Below are 17,717 nucleotides of genomic sequence, written 5' to 3'. Positions count from 1 at the left end.
CATTGGTCCCTGCCCTAAGGAGCAGAGCCACCAAGCTGAACTCTGAAAAAAATCCTAACCTAAAGGATCAGGAGAAGTAGTTATTTGGGGGTCCTTTGTTATGCAGCCATGGATAACTGAAACATGATGGTATTCCATTATATAGGCAAAGAAACTGAGGCTAACATGCCTATATTGTAAACTTCTTAACAGCAGCAGCAGCAGCTTCAAACACAGAGTGCCTGAATCCAAAGCTCATGCTTTGCCTACACACCTAGGCAGTCATTCTCTCCTGCAGTATTTGGACTGTGGGAAAATTGGGGCTCTGAATCCTAGCCATTTGCCTATGCCCCCGCCCCATTCTCTCTGTGGGAAGATGGAGGCATGAGATCCAGATCTGGAGAACCCAGAACCTCCAACCTTTCCTCCCTGTCCCTGCAGCCTCGACATCAGCTTTCTGAGAAAGAACCAGAAGGGAGGAAATGTGGTTGGGTGCCCGGAGAAACTTGGGACAACTTTGCATCCTCCCCCACTGAGTGTGACTAGAAATGCTGATCGGGGCAGTCTTTTCAATGAAGTTAGTTTTGGTGGTTAAAAAGCCTGATGTTACTAATAACATAATCTCATCACATTCTACAGTTTACAAAGTGCTTTAATCCTATGGGCTTGGGTGGCCCTAGAAGTCTACCCTCAAAGTCCCCAAGAATCACAGAAACAGAAGGGCAGATAAGGGTGTCACCCTCCCCAGAGAAGATGAGGGCTTGACTGAGAGCTGAGTACACTACCAGAGGCTTTGGTCTTCTTTTCCTAGACCTTTTCAGTCTGTCCCTTTAAAGAAGGACAGCTAGGTTTTTCCCAGCTTGCAGATCCAGGCCAGAGATGTTTGACAAGGGTGAACCAGAAGAATCGGCACTCTTCTCCACGGTTGCCAGGAGAACCTAATTCAGTAGGGGAGATAGGGACCTAAGGTGATAACCCCTGAGATGCTAGTTCTATCAAAACCATCTTCCTTTACACACTCCTTCGGAAGCCTGGCCCCATGGTGGCCCCCAGGAGGCCAGCTCCCTCCCAAACTGTGGGCCCAGTCCTATTGGTTTAAATATTTTTATTGATACTAAACTCACCCACCCACCCCATAGCCAGCAGTTCTAAGGCGTCCTGCGTCCAGAGGCCTCGAGTTTGGCTCCCCCATATGGGGGCCAAAGAGCGAGAGGGACTACATAGCCTCCCCCGGGGGCCCTCCAGAGCGCTCCCCCGGGGTGGATGGCCTTCAGCGTCCCTCGCTTTCGTGGGCGGGCGTGTATCTCAAGCCCCGCCGCCTCACAGTTGGCGGAGGCCTGGGAGATGGACCTTCGCTGCGAGCAGCGGGGCAGCGCCCCCGCCGGAGTCCAGAGGTCCCGCAGATGCCGAGGGGCGCGCGGTTTGGAGGTTTGGAGAGCCGGACGGCGCGTCAGAGGCAGAGGCTGAGCTCCTTGCGCACGCGGCAGCGGTGGCACTGCACCACGCAGCACCAGTGGAAGCGACACAGGCAGTTCTCCTCGAGCTGCACGCTCTCCTGGCGGTGCCCGCGACCGCAGCACAGCAGGTCACAGCCGCTGAGGTCCAGGGCACTGCTGTTGCAGGCGCGGCCGCGCGTGCCCGGCGAGCCGGTGCGCCGGTTGGGAGCGCAGAAGTCGGGCGAGTCGGCGGCGTAGAGCAGGTCGGCGCGGCCCGGCGGCTTAAGAGTGCGGACCGCGGGCAGCAGAGCCTTGCCGTCGTTGGTTCCCATGACACGCGAGGCGCCGTGGAAGCGCTCGAGCAGCCGCGCGCCCACCTCCCGGAACGGGGGCAGCTTCTGCCAGCAGGTTCGCAGCGCGCACGAGCCCGACAGCCCATGGCACTTGCACTCGGTGCGCGTGTGGCTCCGTACGGCCTGCAGGGAGCAAAGGAGCCGGCGGATGCGGACAGATTGGGGGTACCGGGTGGGGAAAGGCCCAGAGGACCGACAAAAAATTAGATGGGGAGGGTGAGGTGGCCGGAAGAGTGAAAAGAGCAGACCAAAACCAAAAAGGAGAGCGCAAGGTGGAGAGGAGGAAACCCAGGGAGCAACAGCTCCGAGAGAAGGAAAAATTACAAAGTCGGAAGAGTGAGAGGAGTTGGGGGGAGTGGGGCGCAGTGTGCAGCAGAGATCGCAGGACGCAAAGTCAGGGAATGGGAGAGAGAGAAAGCAGAACTGACGGCTGGGGTGAGAGTCTCCCTAGAGGCAGGGAGGGGTTGCAGCTGTCGTGCTCTATTCCTCCTGCCAACCTCCTTCTGCCAACAGGGCCCCCTCGTTGCTGCCCCTCTCGGCCCCAGACAGGGCTGAGCAGAGCCAGCCTCCTGGGCGTCTGACAGGTATGTGGGCCTGTCTGGACATTCCTCTCTGGGCCCCCTCTTACTCCCTGCCTGATGCCTCAGGGCTGAACCCTAGAGGACACAGGATGTGTGTGTGTGTGTGGGGGGGGGGGTCTCTAGAGCATCTTAGAACTAAGGCATAGGTTTCAGGATGGCCGACGGTGAATGCATTACTGAGAACCAGAATCCAGAACCCCTGCCCCTTATTTGCAATTTGTGCCTGAAGCTGGGGTCTAAGAGTCACAACCCCACTAAGATTTATGGTGTCAGATGACTCAGCAATATCATCTGTGGAAGCTCAGAGTCCAGAGGCCAACCTGAAATGCAGACTTGTGCGCCCCCCTCCCCTTCCCAGGTTTCTTTCCTTCCTCACCCTCCCTCCTGGAAACATCTGACGGAGAGCTAGGGGGCGGGGGTGGGGTGGGGGGTGGGGACTCCTCGTTGAAGAGGGAAGGGGAGAGGCAGGGCCCAGTCTGGAGTTGGTGGGCAGCCAGTTGGCAAATGCCCAGGTTCAGTCACAGCTTTCCTGGCCTTTAGCTGACTCCCTCCTACCTTCACCAGCCTTGTCTTTCACACCTTTCCAAGCCTTCCTTGGCCACGTTCTGGCCCTTTTCCCTGGCCTCCCTCACTTCTCCCAACTCCTCCACCTCCAGACCTTTGCCCCAGCTTCTATCTTCTCTTTCATCCCCAGCTTTTGTCACCCTCCTCTGTCCCTGTGCTGGTAGCCAGATCTCTACCTATCCCAGCCTTTGCCTCACCTGTCGGGTCTCAGAGGTTTGTCTTCCCTACCTGAGGTCCTGAGTCCTCTTCTCTGGGTGTCCCCTCCCCATCCTGCCCACTAGACCACCAGCTCTAGGCCTTCCTAGGCCTCCCAAGGGACTCCCTCTTCTAGGCTGGCCACCTTGCCTCCCACATGCCCATCCACATGCCCCCAGCCAATCTTCCCAAGTGCGCCCTTTCTGCCCCGCTTCCCACACACATTAACATACTCCTGCACATACACGCCCTCATTCGCACCCCCATTTCCTCACACGTCTACAAACACGCTCCCGCACACCCCACCGTCACCCACGTCCACTCACACCTACCCACACCCACACATTCATACCCACACACTCTCTTACACACCCCTGCCCATACTCACCAGCCGGCCGGCCTCGTTGTTGTGCAGTTGCACCAACGCACGGATGTCTCCGCGTCCCCGCTTGTGCCGCGCGTCCATAAAGAGCCTCGACTTCTCGTCCCCGAAGTCCACGTCGTCGCCGCAGCCCCCCCACTCCCAGGCGGCGCTGCCGTCGGGGGAGCCGGCGGGGCCGGGGGGCCCAGGGGTGCCGGGCAGGCCCGGGGGACGCGGCGGGGCCCGCCCTCGGGGCGCCTGGCAGCCGCACTGCAGCAGCTCGCCCATGGAGCAGGCCTGCGTGACGGCGTGGCTGGCGCCCGCGGCCGTTATAGCGAACACGAAGGCCGTCTCCCGGATGTCTGCGGGCCGGGCGCAGGGTGGGGGAAGTCAGCCGGCAGGGCCGAGGCTGGGTCCCCGGGGGTGGCGGGGAGGGGGGAGGCGCTACGGTGGGCGAGGCAGCATGGCTGGGAGGCAGGGTCGGGACAGGGTACCCGCAGACAGGCGGGAGAGGTGGGGCTCCCGCAGCCGCCCCCCCCCAACCGCCCCCCCTCTGATCCCCGAAAAGAAAAAGCAGCCCCCCAGGTGCTCTTCCCACACTGACCCTGCTGCAGGATGCGCCCGAAGGCCTTGCTGTGGCTGGAGCAGTTCCAGCGGCGGAATCGGAACTGGAACTGGCACTCCCGCACCCCCAGCCGGGCGCCCCGGGCTAGCTCTGCCACCACCTCTGGCTCGGCCTGGCACAACTCAGCCTGCCGCCCTGCCAGCCGCCGCGCTTTCCTGCAGATGCTGGTAGGATCCATGACCAAGGGGCTGCCCACCGCCCTAGAAAGCAAAGAACAGCACGTCCAAGATATGACTCAAAGGGCTGGGGCGGGGGCGGGGAGGGAGGCCAGTCCCGCTCTGCCCACAGCTAGCCGCTGGGACGCGCCTCTTCTCTCCCCCCACCCCAACTGAGTGTGAGATTGTCCCATCTGGTTCTCTTACTGTCCCATGTCCCCTTTCACTAGAGTTGGGACCGAAATTGCTATAGAGCAAGGATTCAGCGTTATCCTTCTGTGCACATCTTCATTAATAAGTCCTTCTAGGAATTTGACTCAAGGTGAGGGCACCCAGCACCAGGTGAGCCAAAAGGGAGACAAAGAACAGGCCTGACCCCAAAGGGTGATGAAGCTCACACCCCCTCTCTAGCTCAGTTTCTCCTTCTGTAAAATGGGAAGGTTGGGCTTTGATCCCTAAGGTGGGCCCTTGCACGAGGATATCCTCTATCTCTCTGAACTGGAGAGCAGGAGGAAGTAGCTGGGGGACTGAGTCTCTGAAGCATTATGGTGAAGTAAGTGACACTACCCTTCTGTTCCAGGGTCTGTGACTTTTTCAGAGCAGGATGGCCGGCAAGGCAGGCCAGGCCCTGACGTCACTGGTTGTGACCTAACTGGTTTGGGGAAGGGGAGTGCCTGTTTGGCTTGGTGTGGGTAAAGACCGAATGGGAAGTTCCACACACTTCCAGAAATCCTTCCGTTCCCAGCCTTCATTCCACCTAAGGAGAGAGCTGTTATTTGGTTTCCATAGACCAGACCCCTGAAGGTTAAGGTTACTCGCAGCTGAGTGGAACTCCTTGAATCAGATCGCTCTTATTTGATGAACGCTTAGCTGTGGTCCCTGTGCTGCAGGAATGAGTGGGCAGAGCACTTGGACCTGAGAGTAATTTGAGATCACACAAAAACCCTTCAGCAGAGGACAGAAAAAGACGCCGGGTGGGGAGAAGTAGCACCAGGAGACAGAAAATGTCGAGGAAAATGGTGGGAGATAGGTGCCAAAGGTCAAGGTGGCCTACTTTTCATTTTAGCCTTCATGCCCATCAGCCCCCCTGTCCCCATTTGCTCCACAAGAACAGGCTGCCCAGGCATGTTCTGGCCCCACAACAATGAGATGTAATGGGCTTGAACAGCAGCAAGAAGAATTTAGGTCTTAAGGTAGAACTTCTCAACTCTGGGGAGCGAGATGCTTAAAGAGGCCGTTGTAAGAAGATGTGTAAGTTCAGTTCTTTCTAAGGTAACCTACTCCCCCCCCCCCAACACACACACCCCACCCCATCAGATCATTGTCAGCCTCCCCACCCAAGTAGTCCTGGAGCCAAGATTCTTTTCTCAGTGAAGAGTTATAGTCCAGACTCCTTCCTCCATGCTTAGGACCTGACCATCACTGCATTCCAACTGCAGCCTGGAAAGGTCCAGCCCCAGCCCATTCCCAATCCTAGAAAAGTGGTGGATGGAGCAGTGGATAGTGTGTGCCATGGATAGGGCAGCACAAGGTGGTTCCCAGTGGCCCAGTGACCACCAAGAGTTTATCAGTCTCTTTCTCTCTCTCCGTGTATCATCGATCCTCCCCTCCCCCCATCCACTTATCCACCTCATTACAAAAAGGATTTGAGATGGCTTCCAGCCTGGTTATATAGGGTCAGTAGATAAGACTATGAGCACCTTGGGAGTTAGAACTGACGTTTTCTTTTGTTTCCTGTGGCAGATTTTTAGGTGCTTAATTCGTATTTCCCCCAATTTTTGTTATGAAAATGTGCAAATGATTACTATAATACTACAATATTACAAATGATTATTCTAATACTACAACGAACACCATTTAATCCATGTTTTTGAATGAATGAATGAATGAATGAATGAGCCTTCTAAGGAGAATGTCCTCATTTGGAGTCCAGGCCCTTGTCCACATGAGATTCCATGACTGCTAATCAGCTTCCTCTCTCTCCACCCCTCCTCTGCCCACCCCCCACTGGATGCAGAGGCAGGGAAGCAGGCCTCCCCATGACTGTCCAGCTCCTTTCCTGCCACCTGATTGTCCAGGCCTCCACCTGGGAGTCTGGGGCTCTGCAAACTCTTCTTCCCCAAATCACCCCACCCCCCATGCCACTAAGCTCCCCAGTCTCTCTTCCCAGCCCTGCCCTCTGCTAACTCCCTAATTTCCCAAGGTTGACTGGTTTTATCCTCTCAAGGTTACTCTGACCCCATCCCTCTCCTCTCCCTCCTCCTGCCCTAGGGAAGCAAGAGAGGGTGGGGGTATGCAGGGAGAAAAGCAAAAACCTCCTGACCTTGTCTGCTTGCCAGGGGCTAGAGATAGGAGAGAAATCGGGAGGAGCAGGAAGGGTAGGGCCCTCCCAGAGGTGGGGCCAGCCCTTTGCAGGGTTGAGGGGCTGCCCCAGAGTCAGTTGCTGGTCCGGGTCTGGCTCCCCAGGCTGGCTTGCTGCCTGGGAACAAGGCTTGTTTACAAGCTGGTCAGGAGGAGGGATGGGCAGTAGTAGCAGCTAGAATCCCAAGGGACCAGCTTGCTCCCTGCCCTCCTGTCCTCGCTCCCATCCCCAAGTCACAGGAAAGGAAAGTCCAGAAGAGGAGTGGGGGGTGGGGGGCAGGGCATCGGGCAAAACATCAAGCGTCACTTCTGCACCCTGGTCTCTGTCAACTCTGGGTGAGCTGAGCCACTGTGGGCAAGTCAGCTCTCTCTCCGCGCTTCAGAAACAGGAGAAGTTGCCCGAGAAGCTCCCTTGTCCCCTCCAAGTTAACACTGGACATAACATCAAGAAATAACTCCCCCATCTCCCCTCTTTCTTTACCCTCCTTTCTTCCCTTCTGCTTCCTTAGGGAATCAACTCTGCTTTTTTGGCCTCTGAGTCAGCATTGGCCTGGGGTCAGCCCAGAGAAGATGTACCCTTTTGGGAGCATCTGCTTGTTTGGGGGGCTAAGCACAGTGGTGTAGGAGTTATATAATACATAGCAGGTAGGATCTGAGATCCTAATCAAATAGCCATTCCTGGGCATAGAAAAAATGAGGCTAGTCCTAAAGGAAATCTTGCAGACAAGAAGGGACAGGCCTAAGGTTGGCCATTCTAACTGGCTTGGCAGATGCCAAAATCTCCCTCCCAGGGACCTTGGTTGGTAGAATCGATAGCCAAGTGGGGTGGCGTTAGGGACAGCCAGCTCCTACTGGCAACAACTGTAGCTCTAAGCCCTGGGGGCCCCAGGTTCTGCCCTAACCTACCTTTCCATCTCCAGATTCAGAGGGCCAAAGGGAATGCCAGAAACCATCTACTCCTACTCTACCCACTTCACCCCCATTATACAGACGAAATCTGAGGAAAGAGGTGGCTGACCTTGGCCACTCAATGGAGGAATCCGTTCTTCAAGAAGTTTAGGTGAATGTTATTTTTTAAGTTTATTTGTTTATTTTGAGAAAGAGAGGGAGCATGTGTGTGTGCGGGGGAGGGGCTCTCAGCTCAGGGCCCCACAGAGGGCTCGAACTCATGAACCAAACCTTGTGATCGTGACCAGAGCCGAAATCGAGAATCAGACGCTCAACCAACTGAGCCACCCAGGCGCCTCTGGGTGAATCTCTTTAAAACCAAAGGGACTGGAGGGAATGACCACGTGGGGTTTCGGAAGAGCTGAGATGCCCTCGCATACCATCCTCCACACAGCCCTTCTGCCAAGCAGGGTTGGCTCACTGCATCCATCCCAGATTACACCTCCAGCTTTCTGGACTCAGAGCTACCCCCTCCCAATTCCTAAGTCATCAAAATCACACCCGGCATCTTTCCGAGCTCACCTCAGATCCCTGTCGCCCCTGAGCCCAGCCCTCACTGACCACCCCTCCCCCCCATCACCTCAGGTGTCGCTCATCTGGGGGTGCTCATTATCCTGCCAGTGGCATAACTATTTTGTCGTGTCGCTCTGTCTTCTCTCTCCACTTAGGTGAAAGACACACTAAAGACAAAGATCTCACGCGGAAGCACGATGTCATTCGTGGCACACGTGCAGAGTCTGGGGAGTCTGTGACTTGGGTTTCGATCTGGGCTCCGCCATTTGCTTCTCCTAAGACGTCAGCAAGTCCCTTGCATGTGAAGTGGGCACTTAATATTTGTTGAATGAATGAGACCTGACCTTCGCAACCTCAGTGTCCATGACTGTCAAATGGGAATCATGATACCTGACACCTTCCCTGGTACACATGAGAAGAGCCTGCCCAGACGGTGAGCTCTAGCAAAGTGCTTTTTGTCCTCCCATTCACACCCCCATTCATGTCTTGGGCCTGCACAGAGCAGGGCAAATGGTAGGAGTGCAGGCAGCTGTTTGTGGATTCACGAGAACACCCTTTCCTCCAGCTGTCTGCCTTGACTTCTCAGCTGGGATCCCTGTGTTCCTTCCTCCCTCACCGGCCCTGCCTGTGAACCAGAAGCACCCTCTGGGACCCTCCCCTTCCCCAGAGAGCACTCGAGTGGATTATCCAGGCCAAGGAGATCACAGACCCTTTTGGTGCCCAACTTCCTCTGAAGGGCCTCCTGGCCAGCCACCCTCTATTTCCTCACACTCCCCACCCCCAGGGTCCTTAGTCTGACCCCCACCTCTTAGGAGCCAGCAGAGGGAGCCCTGAGCCCTGGGGCTGTGGGTGGGGGCTGTATGGGGGTGGGGAGGTGGGTGGTGGAGAAGGGGCAGAAAAATGTTGCCTGACGGCTGCTGAGGCGGCTGGGCCCGGGCCTGTGCCCGCCCGCCTGTCCTGTCCTGCTCTGTCTAACTCGATAATTACTGCTCCCCATCCCCCAGCCACTACCCCCACCCCAAACACCACATCAAAGCCAGTGATGCCCCAGCTCCATTAACCCCTGCCTCCCCACCGCCCACCAGATACCCCATTCCACCCCTCTCCCACGCTGGCCCAATTTGGTTCCCTCTGCCCCGTCCTGGACACTGTCCTTCCCACCTCCTCACGCTGCTCTCCTTCTCATGGCTCTTGGAAGAGGCAGGGGCTTTCCCTTCCCTGATGAACGTCACCAGTCAAGAGGGCTTCCTACTGGTCAGGGCTGTGGGAGGCAAAGGAGTGGACACATTGACCGACCCCCCCCCCCAAACACACACTGGATTCTCTGAGGAGAATCTGTCATGTGTCTTCTGCTCTCCCATAGTGAGGTGGGGAGCACCCATGTGAAGGTGGGGGTGGGGGGCAGAAAGGGCCTGTGGAAGGCCCTGTACCCCTTTCCTGACTGCACCCCCCCCACCCCTCACTGCACGCAGGGATGAGGTACTCGGCAGGAGGTAGACTCCCAGCCCTAGTGCTCACTGCCTGCATTCTGGATGGCCCGAGGCAAGTCCCCTCCAGTTCCTGGACTTTGCTGGACTTCTAACCATAAGTGAAATGATTGGCCTAGATGATCTCCAAGTCCTTTCTAGATCTAATTTCTAATTTCTGGCTTAAATGGAGGGCTTGGAGCTGGAGGAACCAGCTTTGGAGGCCAGGTGGAATACCGGAGCTCCCTCCCAGCGACCTTTTCCCTCCCTCAGCTCCTCCTCAGGTGGATCAGGGGAAGCACCCAAGGTCTCGCCCCACCCCGCCTCCCGCAGGAAGGAGGATATAGGCTAGAGGGCGCTCTGCCCAGTCCCTAGGGACAGGCTTCTGTGTTCCCTAGCACCTCCGGCTCCGGCTGGCCAGGCGCCCTGCTGCTGCCAGCCTGACCCCGGCCCCGGCTTCCCCACCCCGCCCTCGCCTCATCCCCTCCACAGCTGCATTTCTCCATCAAAGTACACATTCTGGAATCCCCCTCGCTGGGCCCTGGTGATCAAACTTCCCACTGACCTCCCCCCACCAACTCCTGGCTTCCGATGAGAACAGGGCAGGAGGGGGCTGCCCCCCCCCTCCAGGAAATGTCACAGTGCCAGGGCTCTGGTGGGCTTGGGGCATGCTCTGGCCCAGATAGAGCCAGCCTCCTTTTGCCCCTGCCCTTTTCTGCTCACAGCCCCATTGTCTCCCTCCAGGGGAAGCTGCCAAGGCGGGAGGCCTGGAGGGGGGTACTGGGTGGCCACCCCCCCCAGTCCCCACCCCGCCGGGAGCTTGGTGGGGGCCAGGAACAGGACTGCCCACAAAGGGTCAGATAAAGACAGGATGGAGGAGGATAGCCAAGCCCAGCCTGGGGTGGAGGGGGGATTCCAGCTGGAAAACCTGGGTGTCATGAAGAAGCCTGGGTCCTTTCCCTGACTCCCTGTGGGGCCAGAGATGAGGTTGTCCTAGGCCTCTGGTTCCTGTTTCCTTTCCATAATGGGTGAGGGGGAGTGGGGAGGGGGGGGGCGGAGAAAGGCAAGATGAGATGGGGGAAGGGAGTGAGACTGGGTGGTATTTTTGCTAGTGGAACAAGGGGGGAGGGTTGGTTTCTTTCATAGAAAATATAAAACAGAAAGAGGAAAGAGGAAGAGAGAAGGGAGATTGATTTGATCTATTCTGTGAGAGTGAGCTATTTTCCACATGCACTGATTGAGAGCATAAATAAAGATGGGTCAGACATTGAGGAGAACTTCCTGGGGGAGGGTGGGAGGGGCTCGGAGAGCAGGCTGGTGGGGTGGGTGCTGGTGACCAGGAAGCCACAGACTTTCTCTCTCTGCCTCGGTCTCAAAATGGGATCTGTCGGGGCCAGGGCACATGCTGGATGGCCTGCAGGCAGTGGGCTGGACAAGATGACCTCAAGAGAGCCTGGCCAATGTCCTGGAATCTGGGATTCTGTGATTTACAAAGATATGGTTACAGATGGGAGAGAGACAGACAGAGAGGCCGGAGGCAGAGTTTAGAAAGCATGCATTGCATGGAGGGGGAATGAGGGGGAGGGGGAAAGGAAGTGGAAGGGAGACTTTTCTGGAACCTGGAGCCAGGTACCTGAGCCTATTCCAGGCCCTGGATCATTCCCCTACAGGAGCCTCCTTTCCTAATCAGGACCATCCAGTCACTCAGCGTTCCTGGGGTCCTCTCTGTTCCCACCCTGGAGGCTATTAGCATGTCGGGATGGCGTGCAGGGCTGCTGCTTCCCTGCCTACTGCTAGAGCTCCAGCCCGGCTAGCATTCTCTGAGAAGCAGGGAAAAGAGGGCCAGCAAGCAGGTCAAAGAACGACCTGGAAGCCCCTAGCCTGATAAAGTTACTAGCCTAAGTGAAGCTGGGGTAAAGGGCAGTGTGGGGGTGGGGGGTGGGCAAAGAGTGACGGGAGCCTTAGGCCACCAGGGATGCTGGGTCCAGCCCACCAGCCCAAGCCTGATCTCAGAGAGCAATGGTAGGATGGGGTGGGGACAAGAGTGTCAGCAAGTAGAGTCAAAGATCCCAAGAAAGGAATCTGGACTGAGACCAAAGGAATGAAGTGTCGGAAACAGACAGAGGAGAGTGAGGGGGCCGGTGCAGGTGGGAGAGGCAGGTTCTCTGTGGGAAGCATCTGAGCGAGGCAGTTGCTGGACACCTTATCACCCCAGCCTCTCACTCTTCACCCAGCTTGCTCTGCAGCTGCAGCCATGAAGGCCCCTGTGTTCTCCTACACCTGCCCTCCTCACCTCCTCCCCCACTCCCTGCTTCCCAGCTTCAGGGTCAGTCTCCAAGGGACCAGACTCTCTCTCCCTCTGGCTTGTCACCCACCCACCAACCCCTCTTGAACAAAAGAACCCCCACAATACAAGCCCCAGGAAGGTGAATCAACCAATTCAGCAACATTCCACAATACTTCCCCAGCACCTTTAGCCTCCAGGGCCCAAAGACAAAGGCTCTGACTTCCCGGAGCAGGGAAGAGAGACCACAGAGGGGATGGTTGTCAGTAAAACGCAGTAACTGGCATGGTTGTCCCATGCATGGGGTGCAGTAGGAACACACAGAAGGCAAGGGAGGAAAGACAAAAAGACAGTGTCGTGGAAGATGTGCTGTTCTAACTGGAAGGATGAGAATGAGCTGGATAAATGGAAAAGGAGAGGCGGGAGGGTGGCTACCATCTGGGAGAGACCTCTGACCCCATACCTTGAGAAAAGGCAAAATTAGAAATGTGTGTCTGGGAAACAAGACAGAGATTCTTTTACGAAGTTTTGCTTGGGACTCTTGGAATTTTAAATTTAAATTAATCCTTTTCACCCCTACAAACTCTAGCTGGAAAACCCGCAGCGTGGAGGAGGAGACTTACACTTATGGATGGAGCACCTCCCAGTGTCAAATCATTTTGTAGATCCTCCCATCTAATCTTCCTATCTAGCTTACCAGGTAGGGGGACTGCTTCCCAGTTTTAAAGTTGAGACGTTGAGGCGCGGGGAGAAGTGAGTTGCCTAAGGTCACAGACTTATTGTCGGCCGAGATTAGATCTCAGGTCTGTCTATTTCAAAACTGACACAGCATTATACCAAGCCAGGATCGAAGGACGCATGTTCCCTGGCCGGGACCTGGGTCATCCTCGATTTGCTCCCTCACTGACACCCCCAAGGGACATCTCTCCCGCATCACGAAAGAGGGATAGCAGCCAGCAGCTCCCTGTGTGGGCATCCAGCTCTCTATCTCCCGGGGGGAGAAGGATCTGCCTGCCCCACCCCTCCATCCAAAGGTGGGGGGGGGGAGGGTGGAAGAGGAGCGGAGGATAGGGAATCCAGCCAATGACATGGCCCTATGCAAATAGACCAGACCCTGCTTTCTTAGGATTGGCTGACGCATCAGCGGTATTGTCCAAGTCCCTCCTCTTTAAACTCTGATCTATTCCAGGCGGGTCTTTGCAGCTCCAGAGAGACTAGGAAGGAAAAGAAAGTCTCCGGGATCCGGATCTCTGAGAGGTCTCGACCCGGCACCCACCTTTCCAGTTGCTGTCCATCCCCAAGGCTCAAAGTTCCCGCGACCTTAGCTGCGTAGGTGTCTGCTCTAGCTAGGGCCCGGTCTGGAGGCCAGGTCTGGGAAGACGTCCCCATCTCCTGGCTGGCCAGGCCTCCCTCTCTTCCACCACGACCCTTCACGATTCTCAGTACCTCCCGAGCTGCATTTTTTTCATTTCTGACCCCCCACATCTGGAAGGGTCGGAGCCTAGGTCCCTTTCCTGTCTTTCCTCCTCTTCTTTGCTCTGAGGGAAGGATGTAGAGAAAACCGCGGTCCTGACTCAGTTTCCCTTTACGTTTTTTCCCCGCCACTACCATCCACTTTGAAGTAGCACTCAGCTTCTCAGCGAGAAGCTGGTGGGTTGTTGAGCAAAGTAAGGCGGGGAAGAGACAGCTGTTGGACCTTCCTTGCTTTGTGGCTTACCACCTTGTTCTTCTCCTTCCCACAAATCCAGTCCTCCTCCCCTAAATCCAGGGCCCTCCTCACACACTCTTTTCTTTGGATCTCTCACAGCAGATCCTCCCGCTGTCTACCCGGTAGCTCTTTCCTACCCGCGTGCCAGTTCCTTGAGGACCTGGATTGAGCGCATAACCGGAGGGGGTTGAAAGAGAGTGGGGAGGGTGTGTGGCACAAGGTAGGAGGAAATACAATAGAATGTGCGGGGTGTGGGTTTAGGAACATCTGAATGGCAGTTTAGAAGTGGCCCAGTCGGTGTCTGGCAGGAGAGCGGCACGCACCTCCCGGCACCTCCCCAGCTGCCCTAGGGCTCGGTTCCCGCTCGCTCGCAGGTACTGCCCAGAGGCAGCGGGACCGCGTTTCTGAGCCACCCGCCACCCCTCCCCGCCAGTCAGTCCCGAAGTCCCCACCCTTGAGCTTCAGGAGCCACACGGGGACAGCCAGCCCGACACAGCACTCACCACCACAGTCCGCCGACGTGCGCGGGACACAGGAGCAGCAGCAGCAGCAGCCCGAGGAGGGCGGGCGCGGGCGGCAGCATCGTGAGCGCTCTACCGCGGGCCGGTGCGGTCAGCGGGCGAGGCTGCGGGGCCAGCCGGTGCGCGCGGCGGCGCGGGCTTCAGGGCGAGCGCGGCTACGGCGGCGGCGGCGGCCGGGAGGCGATGGCTCCGGCGGCGGCGGGGGGGCCCATCGCGGGCGAGGAGGGCGCGGCGGAGGCGGAGAGCGGACGGGGCAGCCAGCGCCTGTGTCTCCCGCCGAGCTCGCTCGGGAGAAGAAATCAGAGCCGGGGGCGGGGGTGGGAGGGGAGCCGGGCCCGGGCGGGGGCGGGGGCCAGGGGGGCCGTGGGGTGGCAGTTGCGACAGTCAGGCGGCGGGACTCTCGGGAGGGAGCCGTGCGCCCCGGGGCTGGAGGCGCGGAGCTCCGCGGAGGGCGGGTGCGAGGTCCCGGGGCGGGGCCCGAGCGCGCCGGTGGCTGCGGGACCCGCCTGCCTCGCCCCTTCGCTTTGCCTCTCTCGGACTGGGAGACCCCTCCGCCTCCCAGAGTCGGGGGCAACGAGGGGCGGGGAAGTAGGGTGGAGAGGGGTAAGGGGGGGTGAAGAGGAGCTGGGGAATGGGGGACGGGCTGGAAGGGAGACGTTTGACAGGTTTGTTGACTGTAAAGAGAGAAAACTTCCCAGGAATGAGGGAGTTGGGGGGGTGGGGGCGGTGGTTCGGAGGGAGATGCTGGTGAGAGAGCCGGGAGAGGAAGTCTGCCTGGGGCGCTGGGTGCTCCGGGAAGGGGTGTCGAACTCTACCGTCTGCCGGGCGGACTCTGGAGGGGTCACCCCTTACCGGCCCCACCTCCGCGCCGCACGCCCCTTTCTCAGCCTTTCCCCAGGAAAGGAGGAAGCCCCAGGCCTCCGCTCTCGCTCCCCCAGCCACCCCGCCTCTTCGAGCCCGCGTTCGGGGAGGGGGGTGGAGGGCTGCGAAGGGGAGATTAGACAGCAAGAGGAACCTCTTGATGGCCTGCGCTCAAGCGCTCGCACGTGTAAGCGAGCGATAGAGCTGAGGTTGCAGTCTTGCGAGAGATTAGTGGAGGCAGAACTCGGGGCAGCCGGGCCTCGCGTGTCCGCGGGTGCCTGCCTCTCGTGGCTTCCCCAACTTGGCCCGGGCCAGAAGGGGTGGAAGAGCCAGCTGCAGGTGAGATGGCGTTTATCCGATTCTCTAATGCCACAAAAATGTCTTTGATGCCCCTGCCACCCCCCAGGTGGGGGGGGGGGGGAGATCAAAGGCTCCGTGGGGAGGAGGGACAGCTCCATTCATCAAGCCTAGCGTACTGGCTGTGGCTGCAGTCCCTGCTCCGCCCCCGCGTGCCCCAGGAGTGCCGAAGGACAGGTGGTGCAGGACATTCCTCAGCAAGGGCCAGTCTCCCTGTCACCACCAGCTAGAGTGGCATCAACCGTTGGGGGGGGGGGGTGTCTCCCTAGTGGTAGAAACTTCAGGCACTCAGAGGAAAGCTCCTGGTCTTTTAGGATGGAGATAGCACCTGAACTCTGGGAGGGAGGGAAGCCACTGCCTAAAGAGATAAACATCCTTGGTGAGCAGAGACAAGGCAAGATTGAGTCCCCAAGAGAGTGAGGACAAGTGGATAGAGACGAAGCTGAGGGACTAAGGGGATGCGACAGAAGACCATAGATGCCTAACCCCGGAGAGGAGGCAGATCTGGGGAAGGCCAGAGGAGCCAGTGGAGAACCGAAATGGAGAAACATTGCCCTAGGCGCAAAGGGAAGTTTTGCTTCCTTAGGTTTGCTGCAAACCCAACTCCATGGCTGTGGTGTCTAAGCTGTGTCAATCTAATTCCCTGTACTGGGTACAGAGAATTTTGGTGGTGGTGGTGGGGGTGGTGGTGGTGGTGGCTGGGGCACTCTAGAGAAGAGGTAGGGCCCCTAGTGGCTGAGGGAGAGTGAGGGGCACAAGGCCCAAATGTTGCCCCCTCCCATTTTAGCCTTTAATAGCATCCAGCTGCCGCCCATGGCCCCTGCACCTATTAATTTTGTACACAGTTGCTGTTTTTCCAGGGCAATGCCAACTGTGGACACTATACACTCAAAGACATACCCAGATTGGGCACACACTCAGGCCAGATGGTGCTAAACAGGCATCTGGAGAGCTCTGAGGGTTCCTAAAGGCTGCAGGTGGCCAGTGACCAGACCCCTGGGAATCACTGCCTGGGTTCTAAGTCCCCTACCCACCCCTGCCCCCACCCAGCTACTGTTATTGCAGATTATGAAATGCTCTCCCTATCCTGCATTCTTCTCCGAGGCAAGAATTTTAATGTATTTGTCTTTGTCATCAGGGGACCAGGGCTCTGGGACCGCCCTGCCTCTGCCTGAGGAGGGAGCGCCCCAAATCTAGTCCCTGCTGTCTCCAGACCCCAGCCTCTTTCCATTACCACCCCCTCATGTCCTAGCCCTGCCCCTCGCCTCCCTCTCCTAAGACACAGTCTCTCTGTGGGGTGGATAAAAATGATGTTATTGAAACAACAGAATTGGGAGCAGTGGCAGGGAGCAGGGATCAGCGCAGGAAACTGGGGCGTTTGCCAAGAAGCCTTCTCCCCCGCAGGCGGCCTTTCTGCCCCCACCCCCCACCTTTCCTACAAACACACACAGATCGCCCCACCCCTCCTGCAGCACTCTCTCTGGCCAGATCGTACAGAATATTTGGCCATCCCTGGATTCCCTAAGCCCTCATCTCCCCACAACCCCCCCCCCCCCCACACCCAGAGTCCCATTGCAGAATCTATTGGCCCAGTAGTGCCTGCAAAAGCACTGGGGCAGAGAAGGGGTCTGCTGGAGTCTGTGATGGGCAATCCTCGGCTCCCAGGGCCACTGTGTCTCTGCTCACTCTCTTTTGCCTTCTCTGCACCCCCCTCTAGGGGTTGGCTGGCATATGGGCAGAACCAGAGCAAATGCTCTTATGGCCTCCGAACCTTTAGAGAGATGAGTTCAGATGCTCCTGAGGCTTCAGTCCCCCACTATTAGCTTAGAAAACTTTTCATGGAGCAGGGCTGGGGATAGAGACGGAAGTACACAAAGACAGATCAAGATGCATGCACACACACGTGCACACTCGCACATACCCACAGCTGGGCACAGGCGTCCAGATAACCCACAGACACCACAGGACACCCTTGCCTCCCTTCGACAGTGTTGGGTAACTTTCACTTACAGGTACAGATGGACACACAGATGGGCTGACTCAGACTGAGACACATGCCTGCCTCTCTGGAGATTACATGCACATGCAACCCCATCTCCCCCCTCCCCCCTCCCCCACCTCTGCACACGCATGAATGTGGAGGAACGTTCACAGGAGACCGGAATGGGAACACAGCAGCCCAGAAGGGGGCAGCATGGAGGGGGGTGGTGCCTCTCTGATCCCCCTCTGCCTGTCCTCTGGGCACTGGGCCCCCTCCACCTCTTCCTCCGTGGCTCTGCCTTCAGTCCTGAAAACCTTTTAACTCCACATCTAGGCCCTGATGCAAAAGAGAGAGGCGGAAGGAGCACAAGGATGTCTGGCTGCGGAGTGGGAGCGGGAGGAGGGGCAGAGGTGGGGACTGGGGAGGGGGAGAGAGGCAGCTGGAGACAGATAACATCAGAGTCGCTGC

General features: G+C 57.7%; 1 protein-coding gene across 1 annotated transcript; it reads right to left on the bottom strand.

The window, feature by feature from the left end:
• Positions 1-1,412: 1,412 nt before the first annotated feature.
• WNT6 (Wnt family member 6) lies at positions 1,413-14,153 on the bottom strand. Its single transcript, XM_042953220.1, has 4 exons — positions 14,033-14,153; positions 4,074-4,294; positions 3,497-3,831; positions 1,413-1,891 (listed from the first exon to the last, which is right to left on the bottom strand). The coding sequence occupies exons 1-4, from the start codon at positions 14,110-14,112 to the stop codon at positions 1,430-1,432; spliced, it is 1,098 nt and encodes a 365-aa protein (XP_042809154.1). The 5' UTR covers positions 14,113-14,153; the 3' UTR covers positions 1,413-1,429.
• Between the last annotated feature and the right edge of the window lie 3,564 nt (positions 14,154-17,717).

This window comes from Panthera leo, chromosome C1 (genome assembly GCF_018350215.1).
Source record: "Panthera leo isolate Ple1 chromosome C1, P.leo_Ple1_pat1.1, whole genome shotgun sequence".
In the NCBI taxonomy this organism is placed as follows: Eukaryota; Metazoa; Chordata; class Mammalia; order Carnivora; family Felidae; genus Panthera; species Panthera leo.
The sequence above is the reverse complement of the archived record's forward strand: the minus strand, read 5'-3'. Positions and strand labels throughout refer to the sequence as shown.